Source organism: Nannobrachium achirus (genome assembly GCF_963921795.1).
Source record: "Nannobrachium achirus genome assembly, chromosome: 17".
Lineage (NCBI taxonomy): Eukaryota > Metazoa > Chordata > Actinopteri > Myctophiformes > Myctophidae > Nannobrachium > Nannobrachium achirus.
In genome coordinates, this window is record NC_137824.1 from 61,126,482 (window position 1) to 61,151,832 (window position 25,351).

The 25,351-nt window shown below is 43.9% G+C and overlaps 1 protein-coding gene across 3 annotated transcripts in view; it reads left to right on the forward strand.

The window, feature by feature from the left end:
* Nucleotides 1-25,351, forward strand: part of LOC308302600 (ribosomal protein S6 kinase alpha-2-like) — a 48,916-nt gene that overhangs the window by 10,566 nt on the left and 12,999 nt on the right. For 2 of the 3 annotated variants that reach the window (XR_013962947.1, XM_080746857.1), the window contains exons 3-11: nucleotides 935-1,444; nucleotides 1,541-1,701; nucleotides 2,710-2,927; nucleotides 11,387-11,529; nucleotides 15,480-15,989; nucleotides 16,115-16,278; nucleotides 17,260-17,477; nucleotides 24,514-24,597; nucleotides 24,710-24,878. Coding sequence is in view for 2 of the 3 variants with exons in the window: in XM_080746857.1 (XP_080602983.1) it covers nucleotides 935-1,444; nucleotides 1,541-1,701; nucleotides 2,710-2,927; nucleotides 11,387-11,529; nucleotides 15,480-15,989; nucleotides 16,115-16,278; nucleotides 17,260-17,477; nucleotides 24,514-24,597; nucleotides 24,710-24,878 (2,177 nt within the window). In the remaining variant the exon portion in view is untranslated. The remainder of the gene's footprint in view (nucleotides 1-934; nucleotides 1,445-1,540; nucleotides 1,702-2,709; nucleotides 2,928-11,386; nucleotides 11,530-15,479; nucleotides 15,990-16,114; nucleotides 16,279-17,259; nucleotides 17,478-24,513; nucleotides 24,598-24,709; nucleotides 24,879-25,351) is intronic. The other variant, XM_080746858.1, reaches the window with a different exon arrangement.

Here is a 25,351-nt window from a genome sequence, read left to right on the forward strand (position 1 = left end):
GCAGGAAAAAGGCTTGGCCAGGTGGTAGGCTGGGGGGGGGGGGGGGACTCTGGTGTGCGCCAAGAAAATTTTTAAAGGGGCTACACCATGAATTTTCTTTTTTTTGTGTGTCCCACCAGCACCTTCTATCCTCACAAAGTCCTATTTCTGACCATTGTGTCTTTCTCAGTTTATGGGCAGATCTATGTAAGCAGGTCTCAGAAAGGGGCTGTCTGAGAAAGGTCCCGATTGTGATGTCACACCTCTCAACCGATGGGGGTTGGGGAGGGGTGGGCAGGCCTGAGCAGGAGGCAGGAGGAGCTGGGAGAGGGTTGGGGAGGGGTGGGCAGGCCTGAGAAGGAGGAGCTGGGAGAGGGTTGGGGAGGGGAGGGGAGGGGTGGGCAGGCCTGAGAAGGAGGCAGGAGGAGCTGGGAGAGGAGGGGTAGGCAGGCCTGCTGAGCAGGAGGCGGGGAGGAGTGTGGGGCCAAATCTGTCTCAATAGCGCAGCCCTCCCACTCAGGACAAGGTGGTACTGCAGCTGAAAAAAAAAATCCCAAGACGGAAATGTATCTCTTCTCCTCCAAATAAATTGGCCTTAATTAAATAGGCCTGTTATTGATTCTGCTTTTAAATAAATATGCTATTAAACAAGTTAGTAGAAATGTTATTGAATATAAATGAAAGAGTGACATGGTGTCAAAGGGCAATATTGCCCTAGCTGTCTGTTCCTATGGCTTGATCTAGCTCAGACATGGCTTGATCTAGCTCAGACACTGCTCAAACTGTGTGTGTGTGTGTGTGTGTGTGTGTGTGTGTGTGTGTGTGTGTGTGTGTGTGTGTGTGTGTGTGTGTGTGTGTGTGTGTGTGTGTGTGTGTGTGTGTGTGTGTGTGTGTGTGTGTGTGTGTGTGTGTGTGTGTGTGTGTGTGTGTCAACTTTCCATGTCTACCATTACAGAGGATGGCACCTCTTCCAGTACATCACGAAAATGGAACCCAACCAGTCAAAGATGGAAGCAACAGTTTAAGAAGCTTGCAAAGGGTGACCGTGAAGTTGTCGAAGTTGGGACATTTATGTTTTCGAAAAACAATGAATTCCTCATAGGAAAGGGGAATAATGGAACTGAGGTTTACTTGGGGTTAATGGATGATGGCACTGAAGTCGCAGTGAAGAAAATGACAATTAGAAACCTTGCAGTGCTGAAGAATGAGGAAACATTTTTACGTCTTCCAAAGCTTAAGCATCCTTCAATTGTAAAATATGTTGGCCATGCAGAGGATGACGACTTTGGTTACCTTGTTCTTGAGTTATGTGAATACACCCTGGAAGAATACATGCGTAAACACAACACTTCTGAAGAGGAGAGGAAACGGCTTGCACATCAAGTACTCCAGAGCTTAGAAGTTCTTCATTGTCAGAATCCTAGAATTCTCCATCGTGATATCAAGCCCCAGAATGTCTTGATTGGTAAGCTATAATGATGATAATGATAATTATTATTATTGCGAATGTATTTTGCTCAGTCTATAACTCTTATATTATCTTACCCAATATGCTTCGCAGATATTCAAGGCAGGGCAAGATTGGCAGATTTTGGAATAAGCCGAAAATTACCAGAAGGACTCTCAAGTATATTCACAAGTGCTCTAGGAACAACTTCCTGGATGGCAAAGGAGACTTTGGAAGATGATTCTGTCATTTATAAAAGAAGCAGTGACATCCAGGTTGTTATTTATTCTGTATGATAATTTGATGAATGAGAACAACATAAATGTGTTCTTTATATTCATTCTTAATGGCTGAGACTTTATGATGGATGAACATATTGTATAGCCTAGGGATGTGAAAAATCGACTAAAAAATCGACTCATGCTTACCGCGACTCAAAAAGTATGAGTCGAAAAATCACGTTATAAGCGTTAATGTTTTCCAAATGTGAGAACACCGGTGTGTGTGTCTGTGGCGGAGACAAGTTCATGTATGTGTTGTGCATGCATGCATCGCAGATTCGCATGCATGCGGCGCTAGTCAGGTCCGCGGACTACTGTTTGAGAAACACTGCTGGACTGGTCTGATGCACGCGTCATAGCAGTGCGCGCTGAGTCGCTGTGTTTTGTTTACCTCGGGGAGGGAGAGCGAGGCAGAGCAAAGCTCCACATTTGATACACTAGCCTGGGGTGCCAGCCTGAGCACTACCGCTACGTTCCATGGACTTTGTCACTCCGCTTCTAGTCTCTAGAGAACAGACTCCATGCTAACACAAGGAAGAGCATTATTTATTATAATTATTATTAGGGCTTTGATGCAAGTTCTGATGGGTGCAGCTGCATAAGTTGTGTTGCTTAAAGTAATGCGCCGTTGTGCTCTCCTCTCAGCTGCTGCTTAGCGGAAAAAAAGTGAAAAAAGTCAATTGACGCGTTGATTTTCGTCCTCGACGCGTCGATTCGCAAATAATGCGTCGATTAACATCCCTAATATAGCCTAGTAAACTGACTCGTGGAGTCTGGTTTACGAGGCTACATATTGTATCCCTTCTAAAAGAATCAGTGATATCCAGTTTATTGTATTCTGTAGAACAATTTAATTAATGTGTGTGTGTGTGTGTGTGTGTGTGTGTGTGTGTGTGTGTGTGTGTGTGTGTGTGTGTGTGTGTGTGTGTGTGTGTGTGTGTGTGTGTGTGTGTGTGTGTGTGTGTATTCTATACCGGTATCATTTTCACATTCATTCTAAAGGTGGCTGGGATGTTGATCTATTACATCCTGTCTGGAAGAGAACATCCATTTGGCAAAGGCCGTAGATGTGAATCCAACATTATGGATGGAAGGTACAACCTGGACCTCGTTCAGGATGAAGCTGCTAAGAATCTCATCGAGAGGATGATCAACAAAGACCCAGAGAGAAGACCTACAGTTGAGGAATGCTTGGCCCATCCCTTCTGGTCAACTGAAAGGTAGGATTGAAACATTTTAGCTCCACATTCATTCATTCACAGATGAAATCTTATTCAGCTGAAGTTATATTTTTATATTCTCAGAATAAACTGCGTATGTTGTTTGAAATGTTTACTTTACATATAGGTAAAGTAAGTTTAGGTATTTTTACTCTACTGGAGTATTTCCAATTATATCAGTTTTTTGTTAACGGCGGTAATTATTAATATTCTCTTAATTAATTGTGTTAAAATTGTTGACACATTTAATGCATGCGCAGATGACCGGTCCCTTTCACTGAGCCCCCCCCCCCCCCCCCCTTACAAACTCACTCCACACAGCAGCAGGGGAGAGAGAGAGAGCTGGCATCTCAAAGTGAGGAAGTTGTTAAAGGTCAAATGACATTCTGTTTTTACCAATCATAAAAGTATTTGCCCTGGTGCTAAAAACATGTTTTAAAATATTTAAACTTGAAAATCCACTCCATGGAGCTGTGGTCTCTCTCTGGGCCCTGTTTAGGTGTCCTGAAATACTCTATACTCACCACCAGGGGAGCCTCTCTCTCCCACTCATTCTAACAAATATTAGTATAGTGCAGTAAGTACATGTACTTGAGTATAATTTTGAGTATTTGTACTTTACTTGAGTATTTCCAATTTCCAAATGCACTTAATCTCTCCACTACAATCATTTGGAAGCTTTTAATACAAATCAATCACTTCAGCCCTTATAGGCCAGCGGTTCTCAAACTATGGTACCCAAAGTGGCCACGCACACACACGCACACACACACACACATACAGAGCCCCTCCAACACACTGAGAGATGCGTGCTCGCATTTTCGTTGCTTTCGCACAAAACCCAGCACTGTGACACAGACACACACACACAGAACCATGGCAGCTAAAGCGGCTGAGCTAAGCCCTAGCCTGAGGCATACGCGTCTGCAATCAGTGGGGAATTGTGTTCAATACGAGCCGAGGCGCGGGTGTTTTTTCTTATCCCGGGAACGATACATTACCGGAGCCCTGCGGTTACATATGTACCTTCGCGGAGTTCAATTTAGACCGTCCGTGCCGCGGTAATGTTCCAATAGCTGGATAAATGTATTTTATATGCCCATATTTACAATTAAAGGATAATATAATGTAAGAGGTCACTTCCTCAAAACTTGGGCTGTGGAGAAATACAGACGGGGAGACTGGGAGAGAGGAGGGGGGGGGGGACTGTCAACGCATGAATCCAGCAGCCAATGAACTGCGCGTTTGAGACTCATTATGCAGAAACCGGCACAAACACACAGATAGCAGGAAAACCACTGCATGTCAAAGGTTGCGTTTTTTGGGTGTAATTGAGGCCAGGAAACATAAAAAAAAGCAAAAAAAAAACCTATCAAAAAATATTTTTGGATGTCATGTCCACTTTAAAACGTCTTGGATATAGACCACTGAATAATAACTGATCATCATACATCTCAAATATAGTCTACTAGTACCTTTGTTACTAAAATCCACGATGTTAAGGTGTTGCTCCAACTTCCTTGGATTTAATAAATAGCAGTGTAGGGCTCACGGTGGACACTGCCAGTCAGCTACACTTTGTAAGATCAGCAGGTGAACGGTGGCTTGTTGAGAATGCGCATTTGACCCAGTTTTGCTCCCGTCATACAGTCTGAGGTAGCCCAGTGTTGCTTTTTGGCAACATTTTTTAAATCATTTTTTTTTAAATGTTACAATTAGTTTTCCTGTTCTTTTTTCCACATTAACTCATACAGGGCCAGATTTCCAAAATATGAATATGAATGTGCGCTTATAACGCCAGGAAATAGCTATTTTGTATCCCCCCAGACCACCTTAACCAGACCACCTTAACGAATGCACGTTCACCATACCATACCACCAGATGACCACTAGAGACCACCATACACCATACACTGACATGGTCCCATGTTAAGCCTGTTTAAATCCACATAACAGGATGAGACGCTGACTTGGTCCTCATTGACTTAACATGGACGGGCCGCCGGTCACCATTTCAGCTCAATACTGTTCAATTCGTGCTTGATCGTCTCAAACCACCATTGGTATGGGCATCGGGACGTATATAGATGCCACACAGAAAGTTTCAGAATCAAAATCCGACCTAGTGAAGCTACGTGAGGGTCGGATGGTTGCATTGAGGCTAACGCTAACAGAGGCCTGTTGTCAACAGGAAGCCCTGGTTTAAAGGTGACGTCATAATCGTATCCTTTTTTTTCACGGTTTACGTGTGGACATTAGCTGAGGTAAGCTAACCATTTCGCTCCGTCTATAAACACATATTAAAAGCTTAAACAATGCTTTTATATAAAAGTCGCTCCGAGTCGCTCGGCACCAAACGCCATAGTGAACTAGTCGCTCGTAAAGTCGCCCGGCGCTAACTGAGTTAACATCACCATTAAATCCTATTGTTTAGTATTACAATGCCATTGGCCACGATATGTGCATATGAATACCCCCCACAGAGGCTGACATTCACACCTCCCAGAGATGTTGAAATTCCAGCGTCTGGACGAACAACATCTCACTTTTTAACTGAAGCTATTCCTCACTAAAACATAAGTAAAATGCCTGTAATATTTTTTTTCGTGATTGCGACCGTCAGGTCGCAGTTCGAAGAATGGTGTCGCATACAGATGCTGGTGAACATCCCCTGCCGCAGCGAAGAGGCACTCCTATCCAATCACGGAAGCTGGCACAAAGCCCTGGAAAACGCTGTGCAAACTGCCTCCGTCCCAGACCGCCTAAAGGCAGATTTCAGGATCATGACCACTTCTGCTGACACCAACACACACCCTGAGGAATCGGACAACTCCAGCGACGAAGACCATTTGCCAGAAGACATCCTGGACGACTGGATGCAGGCCGCCGCGCTTCACGCCCAGTTCGACGACGACCACAAAGCTCACAGCGGCCCACCCTTTGACCCCTGCCAATTCTGGGAGGAATTACGAGCCCAAGACTTCTCCCCACAAATGCTGCAGGACTCTGGAGATTTTCTCAAGCTACAGAGGGCCCAGTTCCAGCTGCCTCCTGTCAACTACGACAACACTAACCCTCAATCCCTCAATGCAGGCCAGAAATTGGCCTTTGACACACTCTGCACCGCCATCCAAGGCACCATGGTTGCCACACCACTCCACCACGCTACACGCCTCATCATCTCCGGACCGGCCGGCACTGGCAAAAGCTACATCATCAAGTGCTTGGTGCAGCATTGTCGGTCTGTCTACGGTCACGAACAAGCCACAGCTGCTCTCAGACTTGCGGCTCCCACTGGAACAGCTGCATTCAACATGGGTGGAACAACTTTGCACAACTTGTTGGCCCTACCTGTACCTCTGAGAAACACTCTGCAAGAAATGCCCGCCGAAGACTTGGGCAACCTCCAGGCATGGCTCCAGGGACTCAAGGTGCTAGTGGTGGATGAGATGAGCATGGTTGGCCGAAAATTTCTGGGTGCCATTGACCAGCGTCTGCGGCAGATCTTCCCTGAGCACACACGCGACTGGTTTGGCGGCGTTTCCGTCGTACTCATGGGGGATTTCAACCAGTTGCCTCCTGTCCTCGACCTTCCCATGTTTTCCAAAGCCCATGCACAAGGACTGAGCGATGCTGGGAGGAGAGTTTTTGCTGCCTTTAAACAGGCTGTGACACAATAGAGCCATCACTGCCGACACACCAGATTCCAAAGCCTTCACAGACCTTCTTGCCTGCCTTCGACACGGCCAAGTCACCCACGCTGATTGGCTCTTCCTCATGCAACGTTCCCACCACATGCTCTCCGCACAAGAACAGTTCAGTTTCAGTGACGCTCAGCTCCTTGTCAGCACACGCCCCACAGAGAAAATCCTCAACGAAGCAAAACTTCAAAGATTGCCCACAGCAAAAGCCACGCTAAAGGCTGTCAACGCAGGTCCTGGATCCTCGGCTGTCAATGCTGACGATGCCGGAGGCCTCCCCAACTTCTTGCACGTTGCACAGGGTGCATGAGTGATGCTTCGCCAAAACCTTTGGATCCAAGCTGGCTTGACCAACGGGGCCTTAGGAACAGTCCTGGGAATCCTATATGACCCCAATGGCCCACAGCCACCTGCCCTGCCACTTGCTGTCTTTGTGCAATTCGACATCTACAAAGGGCCAAGCTTCCACCCCCATCATGCGCTAGGGGTGGGCAATATGATCGATACCGCAATACATCGCAATAGTTTATTTGCCAATACTGTATCGATACTTCAGGCAGTAGTATCGCGATACTAAAAAATTCCCATGCATAGGAACCAATGGTAGAAGTCCGGTCCTGACACTCCGCTGCCTATAGATGTCACTGTAGCGTGATTATAGATCCAACTGGGAAAGATGGATAACCACGCCCCGGACTCATTTTTGAAGCTTGTGATTGGCTGAACCGGACGTAGGGAGCGCTCCGTTGTAGTCACTTGGACCGCGCGAGGTGCACGGTACCCAATTATCATGGCGTTTATCGTGCGCTTGCCCAGGCCTTACGGCCTGGGCATAAATATAACGATTGCATTCACCACGGCTTCGTAACTCGCGCGGCGCTCCGCCGGCCGCGCGGCCCTGGCCCGCTCTTCGCGGCCACTCGCGCCTGCGGCGCTCGGGGGCGAAGAGCAGGACCAAGGTCCGCTGGCCTTCGCGCCGCTTGCAGTGTCGTGGACAATAACTGTGAAAACGAGCGCTCTATGCCGTTTCCATCCATCTTTCCCAGTTGGATCCATAATCACGCGTCACTGTACTATAGTAGCTACTTCCCCTTCCCATGGTTCAGTGAGTGAGGTCTCTTGAGAAAATGGCTGCGAACAACAAAGACAACAACATTAGAGCAGCGCCTTCAGCTTTTAAAGCTGATTTATCGCAATAGTATCGCAATAGTATCGTATCGCAAAGATTCACAATTTATCGTGATACGTATTGTATTGTGAGATTCTTGCCAATATCCACCCCTATCATGCGCGCACTGTGCCAATTACCCCGCACACTTACAGGTGGATGAAGGCAGCCGAGGTCTGCACACGTACCCAAATCCCTCTTTGTCTGGCCTTCGCTATCACAATTCACAAGAGCCAAGGTTGGACTCGCGACAAAGTACGCCTTGACATCGGAACATCCGAGCACTCCTTGGGTATTGCTTACGTTGGCTGTTCCAGGGTTACCTCCCTGCAAGGATTGTGCCTCCAGCCCACAGATTTGCATGCAAATGAGTGGGCACGCTTCCAGAAGATCAACAACGCCCAGGGCTACCAGGACCGCAAAGCGATTGACAAGGCCCTGCAGCGAATGCATGCCACACTGCTGCGCAACACTCTGCATCCCTAAATCTTTATACTTCATTACTTTGCCTAGGCCCTTCGGTTGCTCGGACTCTGTGCCTGCACAAAATCTACTTTCACTCTCATTTTGTTTCACACACTTGCACAACTGCCAACTATATTCATGTGAGACACACTGTGTCACACCTTGCATGTGTATAACTTATGTCTTTGCGGTCTTCTTTGCTACATGTCACTGCGCTGTCAAGCTGACTATTCTACAATAAACGCAATCCAAATCAATACGCCTGTCTGCTTTTTCATCAATCACCCACTGTGCTCCCCACAACATTATCTGTGCCTCTCATATTTCACCTCATTACCTATGTGACACATATGCACCACCTCCATAATAAAATATCTCTGACGACATAAACACAACCATGTCACAGCTAAACCCCACATTCTCTGGGCCAACCAAAGCTATACATTGGCCACACACGTCCCCCTACACCCAGGAACCAATGCCACTTACAGCCCTCTTTGTGTATACATGTGACCTGACGGTCGCTTATCTCCCGATTAGGGAGTCTTACTGGTCATTAGAATGTCTAGAACATGTACATATGTTATTATTAACACCATCTGATTTTAAAAAAAAAATGTTTTGTCCAGTAGAAATTAATTCGGGCCTTGCAGGGTTAAAGCGGAAGTGAAGCCGCCTCCTCTCATCCGTTTCGTTTTTAACATTGCACACATTTATCCTAATATAAATAAAAATCATCTAAGCATGTTTAGCTCTGCTTAGCAAAAAATATATTTTAGAATATATTTTCATGAACAGAAATGACAGCTTGCATTACTCGCCGTTCAGGAGCTGTACCAGACTCTATATAACATTCAGGAGGTGTAGTTCCAGACTCTATATAGCATTCAGGAGGTGTAGTTCCAGACTCTATATAACATTCAGGAGGTGTAGTTCCAGACTCTATACAACATTCAGGAGGTGTAGTTCCAGACTCTATATAGCATTCAGGAGGTGTAGTTCCAGACTCTATATAACATTCAGGAGGTGTAGTTACAGACTCTATATAACATTCAGGAGGTGTAGTTACAGACTCTATATAGCATTCAGGAGGTGTAGTTACAGACTCTATATAACATTCAGGAGGTGTAGTTCCAGACTCTATATAACATTCAGGAGGTGTAGTTCCAGACTCTATATAGCATTCAGGAGGTGTAGTTCCAGACTCTATATAACATTCAGGAGGTGTAGTTCCAGACTCTATACAACATTCAGGAGGTGTAGTTCCAGACTCTATATAGCATTCAGGAGGTGTAGTTCCAGACTCTATATAACATTCAGGAGGTGTAGTTCCAGACTCTATATAACATTCAGGAGGTGTAGTTCCAGACTCTATATAGCATTCAGGAGGTGTAGTTCCAGACTCTATATAACATTCAGGAGGTGTAGTTCCAGACTCTATACAACATTCAGGAGGTGTAGTTACAGACTCTATATAGCATTCAGGAGGTTTAGTTACAGACTCTATATAACATTCAGGAGGTGTAGTTCCAGACTCTATACAACATTCAGGAGGTGTAGTTCCAGACTCTATATAGCATTCAGGAGGTGTAGTTCCAGACTCTATATAACATTCAGGAGGTTTAGTTACAGACTCTATATAACATTCAGGAGGTGTAGTTCCAGACTCTATATAACATTCAGGAGGTGTAGTTCCAGACTCTATATAGCATTCAGGAGGTGTAGTTCCAGACTCTATATAACATTCAGGAGGTGTAGTTCCAGACTCTATATAACATTCAGGAGGTGTAGTTCCAGACTCTATATAGCATTCAGGAGGTGTAGTTCCAGACTCTATATAACATTCAGGAGGTGTAGTTCCAGACTCTATACAACATTCAGGAGGTGTAGTTCCAGACTCTATATAGCATTCAGGAGGTGTAGTTCCAGACTCTATATAACATTCAGGAGGTGTAGTTCCAGACTCTATATAACATTCAGGAGGTGTAGTTCCAGACTCTATATAACATTCAGGAGGTGTAGTTACAGACTCTATATAGCAATCAGGAGGTGTAGTTCCAGACTCTATATAGCATTCAGAGATTGTGGAATAGTTGTCTGGCTACGCGAGACTTACCCATATTTGACTGGTAATCAACAGCACGAATTAATAGGCAGCTGTAACTTCTCTGCTTGTCTAGCTTGTCTGCTCTGTCTTGTGCACGACACGGGTGTCAAGTGTCAACTGAATGTTTTATCTGTAGTCTAGAATAGATGTCAAACAATTCCCTGTAGAAGTAGGTACTGGATAGATCCTCTCCCCTCATGTTAAATGACTTGTAAGTTCCACTTCTCAAAAGGGCAACTTTATTTTGCATCCTGAATGTCGAGCCTAATATTATTGCATGTTGGCTGCGTGCAATAATGTTCAGATGCATTTTCATCATGTCTTTCTTTCATTCATATTTCTTTAGTTTCCAATAATGTATATGTAAGCCAGTGTTTTAGACTTAGGCCTATTGTATTGTATTACTACATAATAAAAAAAAAAAAAAAAAAAACATACATACAGACATACATACATATGATAAATGTGTCTTCTTCGCCTTTATCTTTCCATTCCCACCATGATATACAGAAATGGCATATTTTGGACGTTTAGTTCGATTTGTGATTAATTAAGCTGTGATTAATCTGTTTAAAATGTTTAATCATTTGAGAGTCCTAATTTTTACTCTTAACTCATTGGTCGCAACCGCTCTCGGGTAGGCGTGAGAGTGTCCATCGTACACGATTGGACACGGACCATGCATCCTGCATGTGTACGTCGTTCACAGCTTCAAAACAAAACAAGAACTGTGAAAAGAACGTTGCCCCGCTCTGTAGTTACTTCCCATTTTGTTTAAACAGTGTGCAAACCATCCCAGGGCTGGGAAGGACAATATCTGCTTCCGGTTACATGTCGTGTCCAAAAAGTGTCTTTATGGTTCCATTTTAGTACATTTTTATGGTTCCATTTTAGTACATTTTAACTGCTTTCTAGTGATATTTTATCACACTGTTACTTCAACGTGGAGTTTTACTCGCTTAAACAAACAGACCTTTTCATTCTCATAATAATTGTATGAATATTGTTATGATTCCAGAAGTCTTCACCACAGAGCAGAGTCTCCAACACCCAGCTGTGTGTCTATGGAGAGTGACTCTTCCAAGTATTCAGGTTTCAGTGATGAACCTGGACCTCCACATCACGACAGGTCATGGCAAAAGATTGGGGAGAGGAGACATGGTAAGAAAGTAGGCCTGTATGTATTAAATAAAAGCCTAGGACATACAAAAGAATGCTTAAAAACAGCTTAACTAAACATAATGTATAAGGATCCTATGAGATGTGGAGTCAGTAATCAGTAGTGTAGGTGTGGATGTGTGGAACATGGTGTAGTGCAGGGTGTTGGATGGAAAGTAAAACTAAACATAACATAACAGAACAGGGGCTTGGCGCAGAGGCTGGTGGAGACGTCTGCCTCCTCTGGATCTCTGCTTCAGAATGGCATGGGCTGGCTTTTTATAGACTCCTGGAGGCACCGGGTCCAGTGCTCTCCAATGAGCCATTAGACCAACGGTTCCCGCGGGTCCTTAAAAAGTCTTAAATTGTCTGTGAATCGTGAATTTAAGGTCTTAAAAAGGCTTGAATTTGACCAAATCTGACCGTAGGTATTAACTTTGATGATGGTGTTTTTAAAGCTATACTGTGTAAGATGCCCAACTAGTGGTCATTAGCCCTATAGCAAACCGCGTCCGCGTCTTTCGGACGTTTTTCGTACCTTCAGACCCCCGCGTCTGCCTCCACCTCGCTGAGATCTATCTTTTAAGGGGTCCCTTGTTCCTGTGCGTTCAGTAATTCCAGAGATACGGACTCCTTCACCCTGCCTGGTAGGCGAAATTACCTAGAGAAGGGATGGTACAAACGGGCGACAACAAATATGGCTGCCATAGCGACCCCACTTCAAGATGCGCTGTGATTGGCCGGCAGTTGTATAACCCTCGCTGTGATTGGCCGGTAGTATGATGACACAATTTTCGCGCGAAAGACCGCCCCGGTCACTGCCAGTAGAAAACATATAAAGAAAAGGCTTTCAGAGCTGAAATTCACGGAGTGGGGGTTCTAAAACTTTAGCGATTTAACAGTTAGGACAATTTTAAGATTTGTTTTATAAAAAAAGTTACATAGTATAGGTTTAAGGCTCATGGGAAAATTAAGCCATAAACATTTGTGCATATTCATCTGATTTGTTTATTTGAGTTTAATATTACACGACGATGAGAAACTGCGAACAGGCTGAAGCGAGCAGCAGTCAGTGAGAAGAGGAGCTTGTTTTGTCAGTAATGTGGTAATGTGTGTGGATGCGGAAGAGGGTAGTTTTGTTTTTTAACAAATCAAGTGCTCCTTTTCTCTAGCCTCCCGTCACATCAACTGCCTTCCCTGTACTAGCGCTCACACAGTGAGTGAGCACAGACGAGAGCTCACAAGTAAACACACTTGGCGTGGGCTGTGGAGTGGCCTAAAAGTTTTAGATTAAGACAATTTGCTTACATCGCGATGCAGCCGTTCGCGATTCTGCATTGATGCGAGGATGTGACATAACCGATGTTTGTTGTTGATTTACCTCAACCATGATGAATTGGCTACATGCTAGGCTATTGTCCTGTTCCTTCTGCCTGTGAGACAGAATGAAGTTGACAGTCATAAAGTTGTCAGTTTTGAAAGAGGAGAATCCACCAATCATCTGTGATTTACAACAGCTGTTCTGAGCGTTTTTACGTTCTACACCGTGTCTCCCAGGCCCCTCTCCTCTCCCGACTTTAGTCCCGTTCAGAAGGCTAACCTCATTAATATAATAATTTAACTCAGAGTCTGAGATTAACATTGAGGGGTGGCATTCTAAACTGTGATGATATGCCTGTCTTCTAAGACAAGCCCCTAACTTGGCTATTTGGATCTGTATATCTGTAGGCTTTATTATATTTTTATTGTATATTTTATTTTATTCATTTTATGTAGAACAATCTGTGGTAGGAGCCCCAACATTTTGCTGCTTGTATGTATGAGTCATTAAATACAGCATCTTGTAGTTGTAATTCACTGCAGAAGCTGGGTTTATGTTTTGTTATTGAAAAATGAATATTCTCAGTTGATCACAATAGATGGGGGTGTTCAACAGGGGGTCCGGGACCCCCAAATTGTTGTGTGATAGAAACTCTTTTCTTCTTTTTTTTTTATATGAACCGCTTGAACCCTAGTGTCCATATTTGGAGAACTTAAGGCAAAAATAGCAGATCTACAAGCTTGTAGATCGACTATTAAGAGGTTTAGTGTAGACAGAGGGGGAAAAGAACAGACTAATTACAGAGTGAAGGGTCAAGTTTATTAAGTATTGACGATTCAAGTGGTTAAATATCGGAAAACACAGATTGACATGAATCCAAAATACAGGGTTAGGGTTAACAATATTGTGCATCTCCAATTCTGAATAATGGTGACAGGCTACGGTGGTCTGATGACCACCGACCTGTATTCCTGTCCGAATACAGGTCCGTTTGCCCTCCCAGCTGTTCGCCCTGGGCGCCTATCCGGTGCAATGGGGAGTGAAATTATTTACTATTCTGTCCCACTCCCTATCGTGACATAACTCGGACTGTCGGCTCATGCGACCTCCGCAACGCTCAATGCGGCTACTCGCTTGCTTTAGCTCGCTCGGCTGTGTCTCACGTGGATCAAGGTAGCCTGAGACGGCGCACCTCCGTCACCTCCACCGTCAGTGCGGTGAGTGTGAGGTCGGCGGAAAAAGGTAGGGCGAACGGCCCGGGAGGGCGATTTGGGTCTTAAATTGCATTTGTTGAGGTCTTAAAAAGTCTTAAATGGTGCAGGCCCCACCCGGCTCACCTATAGGAAGATAGTTAGCAAGGCAGGCACCCCTCTAATGACCCAGACTATTAGTGTTTAGTGTGTGGGGCATCACAGTCACTGCTAGGTATATCATTCATTATTATTCAGTAGAACCTACTTGCAATCCTGCAAGTAGGTTAACTCCACATTGCACAGCTAAATTACCTTGTGCCAAAATATCCAATTTGATAGTCATTTATAGTGACTAGCCCTTACCCGTTCAAAGATATGAGCTCCAAAATGATGTGCAGTGTGTGGGTTATGGGATGTGCACTGTGCACACAGTATATGAGGGATGGAAAGTAACTTTAACTGGTGCTTGCATGATAATATGTAGGAGCATCAATGTAAGAAATACCCGTTTCGTTTAATGGCTACAGAGATACTGTGTCCCCGCCCACCCGCCTACACACACACCCGCCTGCCTGCACACACACACACACAAACACACACACACACACACACACACACACACACACACACACACACACACACACACACAGAGCTGGTTAAACATGTTGCCTCATGCTAGATGCAGAATAGATATGCCTCATGCTAGATGCAGAATAGATAGTAGATACACCATAAAAATGCTAATATACAGCATATGATTTGTGAAAGTGACAAACGGGCTTCACAGTTATGTCAGGTGTGTTCATATGCTAATGGTGATGCGATTTCAGATCAATTGCTCCAGCCACTGAGGAGAAACGCTGTTTCAGACAGACAGACACTCACTCACTCACTCAGACAGACAGACAGACAGACATACATTTTGAAAATTATATGTTTGATAGTGTATAGTAAGTGAATGACTCCCAAAAAATCTGCTTTAAGTGGGATGTGAGGGGTCAAACTAGATGTTATTAATTATTCTGAATCCATTGCAAGCATTTGTTTGGCATGAAAAACATTCCTTGGGCAAGAAAGGGTTTCCTGCAGGAAAAAGGCTTGGCCAGGTGGTAGGCTAGGGGGGGACTCTGGCGCGCACACAGACACATTTTAATGAATCAATGATTAATTTGATTAAATTAATTACCTTAATTTTGATTAATTCTTATATTTGCCCTCAACATAGGAGAAGTTAAATGCACCACCAGCTGTCTGTTTCTATGGCTTGATCCAGCTCAGACAGTCACGTGTGTGTGTGTGTGTGTGTGTGTGTGTGTGTGTGTGTGTGTGTGTGTGTGTGTGTGTGTGTGTGTGTGTGTGTGTGTGTGTGTGTGTGTGTGTGTGTGTGTGTGTGTGTGTGTGTGTGTGTGTGTGTGTTCTTTCCATGTCTACCATTACAGGGGATGGCACCTCTTCCAGTACATCACGAAAATGGAACCCAACCAGTCAAAGATGGAAGCAACAGTTTAAGAAGCTTGCAACGGGTGACTGTGAAGTTATCAGAGTTGGGAGTTTTGTGTTTGGGGAAAACAAGGAATTCCTCATAGGAACAGGGAGTAGTGGAACTGAGGTCTACTTGGGGTTAACGGATGATGGCACTGAAGTCGCAGTGAAGAAAATGACAATTAGAAACCTTGCCGTGCTGAAGAATGAGGAAACATTTTTATGTCTTCCAAAGCTTAAGCATCCTTCAATTGTAAAATATGTTGGCCATGCAGAGGATAGGAACTTTGGTTACCTTGCTCTTCAGTTATGTGAATACACCCTGGAAGAATACATGCTTATACGCAACACTTCTGAAGAGGAGAGGAAACGGCTTGCATATCAAGTTCTCCAGAGCTTAGAAGTTCTTCATTGTCAGAATCCTAGAATTCTCCATCGTGATATCAAGCCCCAGAATGTCTTTATCGGTAAGCTATAATGATGATAATGATAATTATTATTATTACGACCGTATTATTATTATGTATATAACAGAAAATCTATTTTGCTCAGTCTATAACTCTTATATTATCTTACCCAATATAATTTGCAGATATTCAAGGCAGGGCAAGATTGGCAGATTTTGGAATAAGCCGAGAATTACGAGAAGGACACTCAAGTATACGCACGAGCCCTGCAGGAACAACTTCCTGGATGGCAAAGGAGACTTTGGAAGATGATGATTCTGTCATTTATAAAAGAAGCAGTGACATCCAGGTTGTTATTTATTCTGTATGAGAATTTGATGAATGAGAACAACATAAATGTGTTCTTTATATTCATTCTTAATGGCTGAGACTTTATGATGGATGAACATATTGTATAGCCTAGGGATGTGAAAAATCGACAAAAAAATCGACTCATGCTTACCGCGACTCAAAAAGTATGAGTCGAAAAATCACGTTATAAGCGCTAATGTTTTCCAAATGTGAGAGGACCGGTGTGTGTCTGTCTGTGTTGTACATGCATGCATCGCAGATTCGCATGCATGCGGCGCTAGTCAGGTCCACGGACTACTGTTTGAGAAACACTGCTGGACTGGTCTGATGCACGCGTCATAGCAGTGCGCGCCAAGTCGCTGACTGGATGTGTTTTGTTTACCTCGGGGAGGGAGAGCGAGGCAGAGCAAAGCTCCACATTTGATACTCTAGCCTGGGGTGCCAGCCTGAGCGCTACCGCTACGTTCCATGGACTTTGTCACTCCGCTTCTAGTCTCTAGAGAACAGACTCCATGCTAACGCAAGGAAGAGCATTATTTATTATAATTATTATTAGGGCTTTGATGCAAGTTCTGATGGGTGCAGCTGCATAAGTTGTGTTGCTTAAAGTAATGCGCCGTTGTGCTCTCCTCTCAGCTGCTGCAAAGCGGAAAAAAAGTGAAAAAGTCGATTGATGCGTTGATTTTCGTCCTCGACGCGTCGATTTGCAAATAATGCGTCGATTAACATCCCTAGTATTAGCCTAGTAAACTGACTCGGAGGAGTCTGGTTTACGAGGCTACATATTGTATCCCTTCTAAAAGAATCAGTGATATCCAGTTTATTGTATTCTGTAGAACAATTTAATTAATGGAAATGTGTGTGTGTGTGTGTGTGTGTGTGTGTGTGTGTGTGTGTGTGTGTGTGTGTGTGTGTGTGTGTGTGTGTGTGTGTGTGTGTGTGTTTATACCGGTATATCATTTTCACATTCATTCTAAAGGTGGCTGGGATGTTGATCTATTACATCCTGTCTGGAAGACACCATCCATTTGGCAAAGGCCGTAGATGTGAATCCAACATTCTGGATGGAATCTACAACCTGGACCGCGTTCAGGATGAGGGAGCCAAGGATCTCATTGAGAAGATGATCAATGAAGACCCAGAGAGAAGACCTACAGTTGTGGAATGCTTGGCCCATCACTTCTGGTCAACTGAGAGGTAGGATTGAAACATTTTAGCTCCACATTCATTCATTCACTGATGAAATCTTATTCAGCTGAAGTTATATTTTTATATTCAAGATTCAATACTTTATTGCCATGTCAACAGAGTTGATTGGAATTTGTTTTAGTGCAGCTCTTTAAAACATACATAGAACATACATATAGACTGACAACACGGGTGGGAATGCATACAAAAGATACAAAAGTACAAAAATAGATTCAGTTCATAAATACAAAATCTATATAAATAAGAAAAATAAGTAACAGTTCATTAACCATGAGAAGCTTCAAGCTGTAAGGTGCGTATAAAAGAAGGATCCGCGTTCAACAGACGGACAGCTTCAGGATAGGTACTGTTCTTGAAGCGGGTGGTCTTACACTTAAGAGACTGGAGTCTCCTGCCTGAGGGCAGGGTTACAAACAAGGAACTAGCAGGATGAGGGGGATCAGCGATCACCTTCTTCATCCTGCGTTTGGAACGTGTGGTGTAGATGGAGGAGACAGTTGGAAGGGCATGGCCCGTGATCTTAGATGCAATGCGCACAACCCTTTCCAACTGCCTCCTCTCTAAGGCGGTTGTATTGCCGTACCACACTGTGATTGAGAAGACGAGGACACTCTCCACAATGGCTCTGTAGAAGTGAACCATCGCCTCCCCACTCACACCAAACTTCTTTAGCTGTCGCAAGAAGTGAAGCCTCTGGTGGGCTCTACACAGGATACTCCTAGTGTTAACCTCCCATTTCAGGGAGTGGCAAATAGTAGTGCCAAGGAATTTAATACTATTGACTTTTTCAACAGACTGGTCACTAATGACCAGGGGGGAGAGCACTGTCTTTTTTTTACGAAAATCAATAATCATTTCCTTGGTCTTAGCTAAGTTTAATTAATAATAGCAGGTTATTCGAGGTGCACCAGTCTACAAGGGCTGCCACCTCACCCCTATAGGCTGACTCGTCACCGTTTTTAATGTAGCCAACCACAGTTGTGTCTAACCTGACTTGCGTCAGATGGTGGCAGTAGTGCGTAGGCTACCGCCCTACTTTACCATCTGAGATCTCTCTGGGAGAGTTGATCACACTCGTAAAGCCCCGGGCCGGACCAATCAGCGGCAGCTACGGGCGGGCTCTGAGCGGCTCTGAGCCAATAGAGTCTGATTGCAGACCACGTGGAAACCCAGGAGGCGGATGAGTGGTTGGAGTTGGCACTCCCAGACTGTGATAGAGAGACAGCCCCATCCAATCACCTGCTAAAGAATTTCAAAAAATGGCCCGCCCCTTACATCGAGTCTGCCGGAGGGATCCCAGATGAAGGTAGAAGAGCAATATGCAGCCAGGCATACGCACTGCTGCCATCATCGGGCGCAGTCAGGTTAAGTTGTGTCGTCTGCATACTTAAAAAAGGAAACAAATTGAGAATGGGAAATAAAATCATTCGTATACAGAGCAAAGAGGAGGGCTGATAAAACACAACCCTGGGGGGCCCCAGTATTGAGAGTCATAGTACTAGAGAGTCTGTTGCCAATCCTAACCACCTGCTTCCTGTTAGATAGGAAGTCTAAGATCCAAAGGCAAAGAGATCGGTTAATACCCAGAGCAATATGTTTATCAAATAGTTTGACGGGCACAATTGTGTTGAACGCGGAACTAAAATCAATAAATAAAACTCTAACGTAGGTGGCAGGGGTCTCAAGGTGCTGTAGGATACTGTGCAAACACAGAGACACAGAGACTCGTGCTCACTAACTACAAAAGGAGGGGGTGTAGTTAGTTCTGAACTAACTACTGCTGCACTGGAATAAACATCCATAGGCATGTCAAATCTACAATAAAATTAATTCAGGAAGGAGGGGATCATCATCCGGGGTTCGATGTCTGCTTTTATACCCAGTGATGGTCTGCATCCCTTTCCAAACACCCTTAGTGTCTTTGGCTTGTAGCTTGCAGACTGTCTTTATATTTGGCTTTAGCTTTTTTCACGGCTCGTTCAAAGTCATATCTGGCAGCCCTAAAAGCCTCTTTGTTGCCGCTCCTAAAGGCTTCGTTTTTCTTCAGACAAAGGATTTTAACCTCTTTACTGAACCAAGGTTTGTTGTTGCTGTAAACAGTCACAGTCTTAGATGGAATACAAACACTCTCAGCGAAGTTAATGTAAGAGGTAACTGTATCAGCATACTCATCCAAGTCAGCACATGCGTCACGAAAAACAGACCAGTCAGTTAATTGGAGGCAGGCGCTTAGGCTCTCAGCAGCCTGGGGGGTACGCTGTCTTACAGTCTTATAGCTCCGTTTGCAGGTCTTCAGCTGCTGACGGTACTGTGGAATAAGTAGGATAGAGTTATGGTCCGACAGACCGAGGGGGGCTCTCACCACGGCATGAAAAGCCTTAGGAATGGTGCTATAGCACTGATCAAGAGTTTTCTCACCTCTGGTGGCAACGTGGATCTGTTGTTTCCCGGGGTAAGCGACTTCCTCAGATTAACATGGTTCATATCTCCCATAATAAGTACGGCTGAGTTAGGGTTGGCGTTTTCCAACTCTGTGATGTGTGCAGCGAGCTGTCTGGCCGCTGACAAGGCTCCAGCCTGTGGGGGGATATACACGGCCACCAGGATAACAGAGGCGAATTCCCTCAGGAGATAGAAGGGTCTGCAGCGAATACTTAAAGTCTCGAGCTCCGGGGAACATGAACGGTGAAGAATTTTGTTGTCTGTGCACCATCCTTCTTTGACGTAAAAACAAACTACCCCGCCGCTGTGTTTCAGCGAGTCCTCGGTGCGGTCCGCACGGTGAAGAGCGTAGTCCGGTAGTTCAACGGCTGTGTCGGGAATGAGCCCGTGCAGCCAGGTCTCCGTGAAGCAGAGCACGGAGCAGTCCGAGACATCACGCCTGGAGTTGACGAGAAAAGATAGTTCATCCATCTTGTTTGTCAGGGACCTGACGTTGGACAGGAGAATGCAGGGCTGCGGAGTTTACGGCGACGAAGCCTAACCAAGGCTCCGCCTCTCCTACCTCGCTTCCTCGTTGAAGCACTCCGGCGTTGTCCACTGCGGTCGTCATTGTTTGTCTCGCCCACGAAGTCACTGGACGAAAACAAAAGTTGCGGTGGGGGGTACTGGAAGCTGTCCCTAATGTGTAACAGCTCAGTTCTCTCGTATTTTTGCAAACAGTCCACTCGCTCAGACGTAAAACATATAACAAACAAACAAACAAAGAGCAGCACAATGTCGCCATGCCCCCGGCGCCATCATGAGAGTCTCAGAGGGCTGAGCATGTTCTGAATTCTCAGAATAAACTGTGTATGTTGTGTGAAATGTTTACTTTACAGGTAAAGTAAGTTTCAGCAGGTTAACGGTGGCTCGTTGAGAATGCGTATTTGACCCAGTTTTGGCATGCGTGGCCAGACTGTTGACTGACAAATGCTCCCGTCATACAGTCTGGGGTAACATAAGAAGAATGATAAGTATCCGGTTAAAGCGGAAGTGAAGCCTCCTCCCCACTTCCGTTTCATTTTTACCATCGTGCACATTTATCCTAATATGAATAAAAATCATCATATACTTCGATTTTCTAAATTAAAAACGATATTTCGATGCAGTTACTATATCATTACACCCCTATTGTCTGGCTACGCGAGACTAACCGAGATTTGACTGGCAATCACAAATTAATAGGCAGCTGTAACTTCTCTGCTTGTGTCAAGTGTCAACTGAATGTTTTATCTGTAGTCTAGATGACAAATAGTAGGTACTGGGTAGATCCTCTCCCCCTCATGTTAAATGACGTGTAAGTTCCACCTCACAAAAGGGCAACTTTATTTCGCATCCTGAATGTCAAGCCTAATATTATTGGATAAGTGCAATAATTGCAAGCCAATGTTCAGAGGCATTGTCATCATGTCTTACTTTCTTTAACACATGGGTGACTAACAGGTCATTTTGGCCGATTTTGAGATTGCAAAGTGCAATAACTCTCCCCGTGAAGGTCTCAGAAATTTCCCCTTCCATGACTTTTCCTAAATACTCAAGATATATGTTCTCGTTTTTTTTCCCCTTCTGAAACATTTCCTAAGTATGAAATAATATACATTTATACCACTCTGACTGCATTTATAGGTCAAATTGACAGGTACATTCTTTAAATTTTTTGCCCAGGAGAGCAACACCTCTTCCCCCCCTGCCAGCCGGGGTTCTATTGTCAATAGAACAACAGACAATAGAACCCCCGCTGGCAGCAGGGGAGGAGGGTGTTTCTCTCCTGGGCAAATTTACCTGTCAATTTGACCTATAAATGCAGTCAGAGTGGTAGTTTTTTATTTTCAGTCACCCGAGTGTTAACTCATATGTCTTTAATTTCCAATAATTATCTGTAAGCCAGTGATTTAGACATAGGCCTATTGTATTTTATTGCTACACAATACATGAAAAGAATACATACATACATATGATAAATGTGTTTTCTTTATCTTTCCATTCCCACAACAATATACAGAAAGAAATTGCATATTTTGGACATTCGTGATTAATCATGATTAATACATTTTTAAGCTGTGATTAATCTGATTAAAATGTCCTAATTTTTACTCTTAAGGTCTTTACACACCGGGGGCAAATTTGCTAAGCGAATAATTCGCTTTTTTAAACCTCAAAGTCAATACAAGCTTCCCCCCGGCCAAGAATTTCCGCGCAGCGAAAAAGCAGCTGTTATTTATTCGCTCTTGCGAACGTTCACTGGCGAACTCCTCTCTCTCTCTGTATCAAAGCAAGCTCACTTATCCAATTTAAAGAGAGAGAGAGAGCATGGTCGAGGGACCATCCCATTGCATTGAGCCCGAAGGGGTGTTTCTCCTTTTCCGTGTCTCGTCTCTTCTGTGTGGCTGCTTGCTAGTACTGCTGTCAGTGGTGGAAAAAAGTACTCAAATGTCTTACTTGTAATATTATGGTTTATGTATGTTTTATTATAATTTATATCTGCAAAGTAACTAGTAACTAATGGTTTAAAATAAATAGTTGAGTAAAAAAGGATCTGAAATGTAGTGGAATAGAAGTAAAAGTACTGGACTACAAAATGTACTTATCTGCTGTGCTGTGATGTGATGTGTGATTCCAGCCCCAAACAATTCGCACCACAAATCTCTGTATTACATTTTCTTACGCATATTCGCGTTGGGGTAGGTGTGTAGAGAAAAAAGCTCAAAACTTCAACGGCTGAATATTTTGCATATTTGGGTCCCTTATTTGTGTCACATTGCTAATTCGCCAGTGTGTAATGACTTGTGGATTTAAAATTTAACACACAATTTACATTAACCCATTAAAACCGCCAGGAATGCATCTGTGTTCTGTTCTTTATGTATATTGTTGTGGGAATGGAAAAATAAAGACAAAGAGGATACATTTATCATATAATATGTAGCCTATGTATGTAAGCGACCGCCAGGTTGCATACAGAAACTTTAGAAGGCAATGGTAGCCAATCAGGAGGGAATATGGGAAATGGGACAGATCCATGTTGATGACATGACTTTGTGTGATTTTAGGCCAAAATGTGTAGGAGCAGTGTCTAAAAATGTGTTTTGCAAAAATCTGCCTGATGGTGGCGCTAGAAGAGGGCCATGTGAGAAATGAGGGGTGGAGGTTCTGGTTTGCCATCCAAGGATTGTGTGTGCAAAGTTTGGCATCGATAGGGACAACGCCTTACCCCTTATCCCTAAACCTCTTTGCCTTTTTTACTATTTTTTATTATTATTATTATTATTATTATTACTACTATTACCAGTAAGACACCCTAAGGGCAAGAAGCGACCGTCAGGGCAGGCGGAAACAGCAGACTTTTAAGAGAGGGCGGTGCTTCAACAATTGCAGCTCATCCATATTGGCCGGAAAAAGTGCCAAGTCGTGTGAGCGTTTTAAAGTTGAAATCACGTTGCTACGCAAAATGATGCCAGAGTTACGTGTGAGAGCAAAGTGTGACAGCTGCTTCATGCGTTTAGTAGACCGAGGGGGCGGGGCTTCAACAATTACAGCTCGTCCCTATTAGCGGAAAAAAGGCTCAAGCCGTAAAGTTGAAATCACGTTGCTAGGCAAAAGTATGTATGAGTTATGTGTGAGAGCAAAGTAGTTTATTGCAAAAATGCATTGATTTTAATTGGGGTAATTTTTGACTCCACTCATGGAAGAGTGGGGTAGTGATACAAAAACTGCAATTTCTCAAAATTAATGAAAGAATAAATAAAAATGCAAATGGCCTCATGTCACAAACATGTTTTATGAGGAATACCTGGAATATGAAAATATTAACACTTTTACTTTTAAAGATATTGAAGAATAACAACCCCTGAGGTCATGCATCTAAGGATTAAAATGGAGAAATGTCTGTGACATTTTCTCTCTATAATAAGGGGATTTTATTAGATATTTGGCAAATCTGCAAACTAAATTGTTACCAAGAAATATCTTCACCAATGTGTTTCTAAAGGTGTGTAATAATATGTACTAAAATGTTGAAATTCAACTACCGGGGGAAACTTCATACAAGAACTGAAAGTGTGTGTCCCATTAACCTTATTAAACAGGAAAAATAAATCTGCTTTAAGTAGCATGTGAGGGGTCAAACCAGGGTTTTTTCATGATGCTGAATCCATTGAAAGCATTTGTTTTGCACGAAAAACATTCAGTGGGCTACAAATGGCACCCACAAAACTGGAAAAGTGATGACTCATCACTAAACCATAATTTTGTGGGGGCGTTTTTAGCCCACACAAAATGAGCGTACCTTCACTTCACTGCTATATGATTCAACAATTCTTACAACAATGAAGCAAGACATATGTTAGGGCTTTTATTTTTGGTCATGTTTAGAGGTCTAGTCTACAATACGAAGAGCTAGCACACACACAAAGTAGCTGTTAGCTCACTTTTCCACCTGTACAGTTACATATACTGTATGTTATAATATATTAATATCTGACTGTTCCTCAATGTTTCTCCCTCCTCGTTCTATGTCTCTTTTCTATCATTCTCTTTGTCTCAGGCGGGACTTCGCTGCAGCAAACAGGAGGAAGCCTTGGCATGAACGTTTCCCCCAGGAGCTCCGTGAGAAAGTTGCCGACAAGCTGTGAGTGTATCAGAAACCAGATAGTATGCAATCTGTGCTAATCATCTTCTTGACCCCAGACCAGCTGAACAGTTATCACTCTGACTTTGTCATTTTCTTTCTGGATGAGTAGTTCAGACCACCTCCGCCCATACTCAAGGTTGAAGTCAAGGTTGGAGTCAAGGTTGTCGTCATCAAGGTTGTCGTCATCAAGGTTGTCGTCAAATGAGTTGAGCGTGGGGGAAGTGGAGACTTGTACTCTGAACAAAGAGAAGGAGATATATGAGTCAGCTAACAGCTGGGTAAGAACCTAATATTATCTCCATGACATGTATTTACAGCTGGGTTTAAACTGTGACTAGCCCCATATAGAACCTCACCCGTCGCTGCGTCCTGTTGTGCTCCGAGATGAGGTCCTAGAAACATGGCCGCTGGAATCGGGCGACAGCCTCCAAATCACAGTTGGGAAACACACAAAACGAAATTTTGTCTAAAAAGTAACGGCAGTTCCGAGCTCCCAGACTGTAAAAACCTCACATCGGTACATAAAACATGAACTGCGGCATGAAACAACCCCTTAAAATCGCTAGTTTTGTCAGCCGGTAATGTTTACAAGCCTGGAAGTTGCAGCGGGAATGGCAGCATTAGCGGCTCCTCTGGTCGAACGTAGCCCCAACCGTCGCTGCATTCGAACAGACATTCGACCAGAGGGGCCGCTAATGCTACCATTCCAGCTGCAACTTCCAGGCTTGTAAACATTATCGGAACTGCTGTT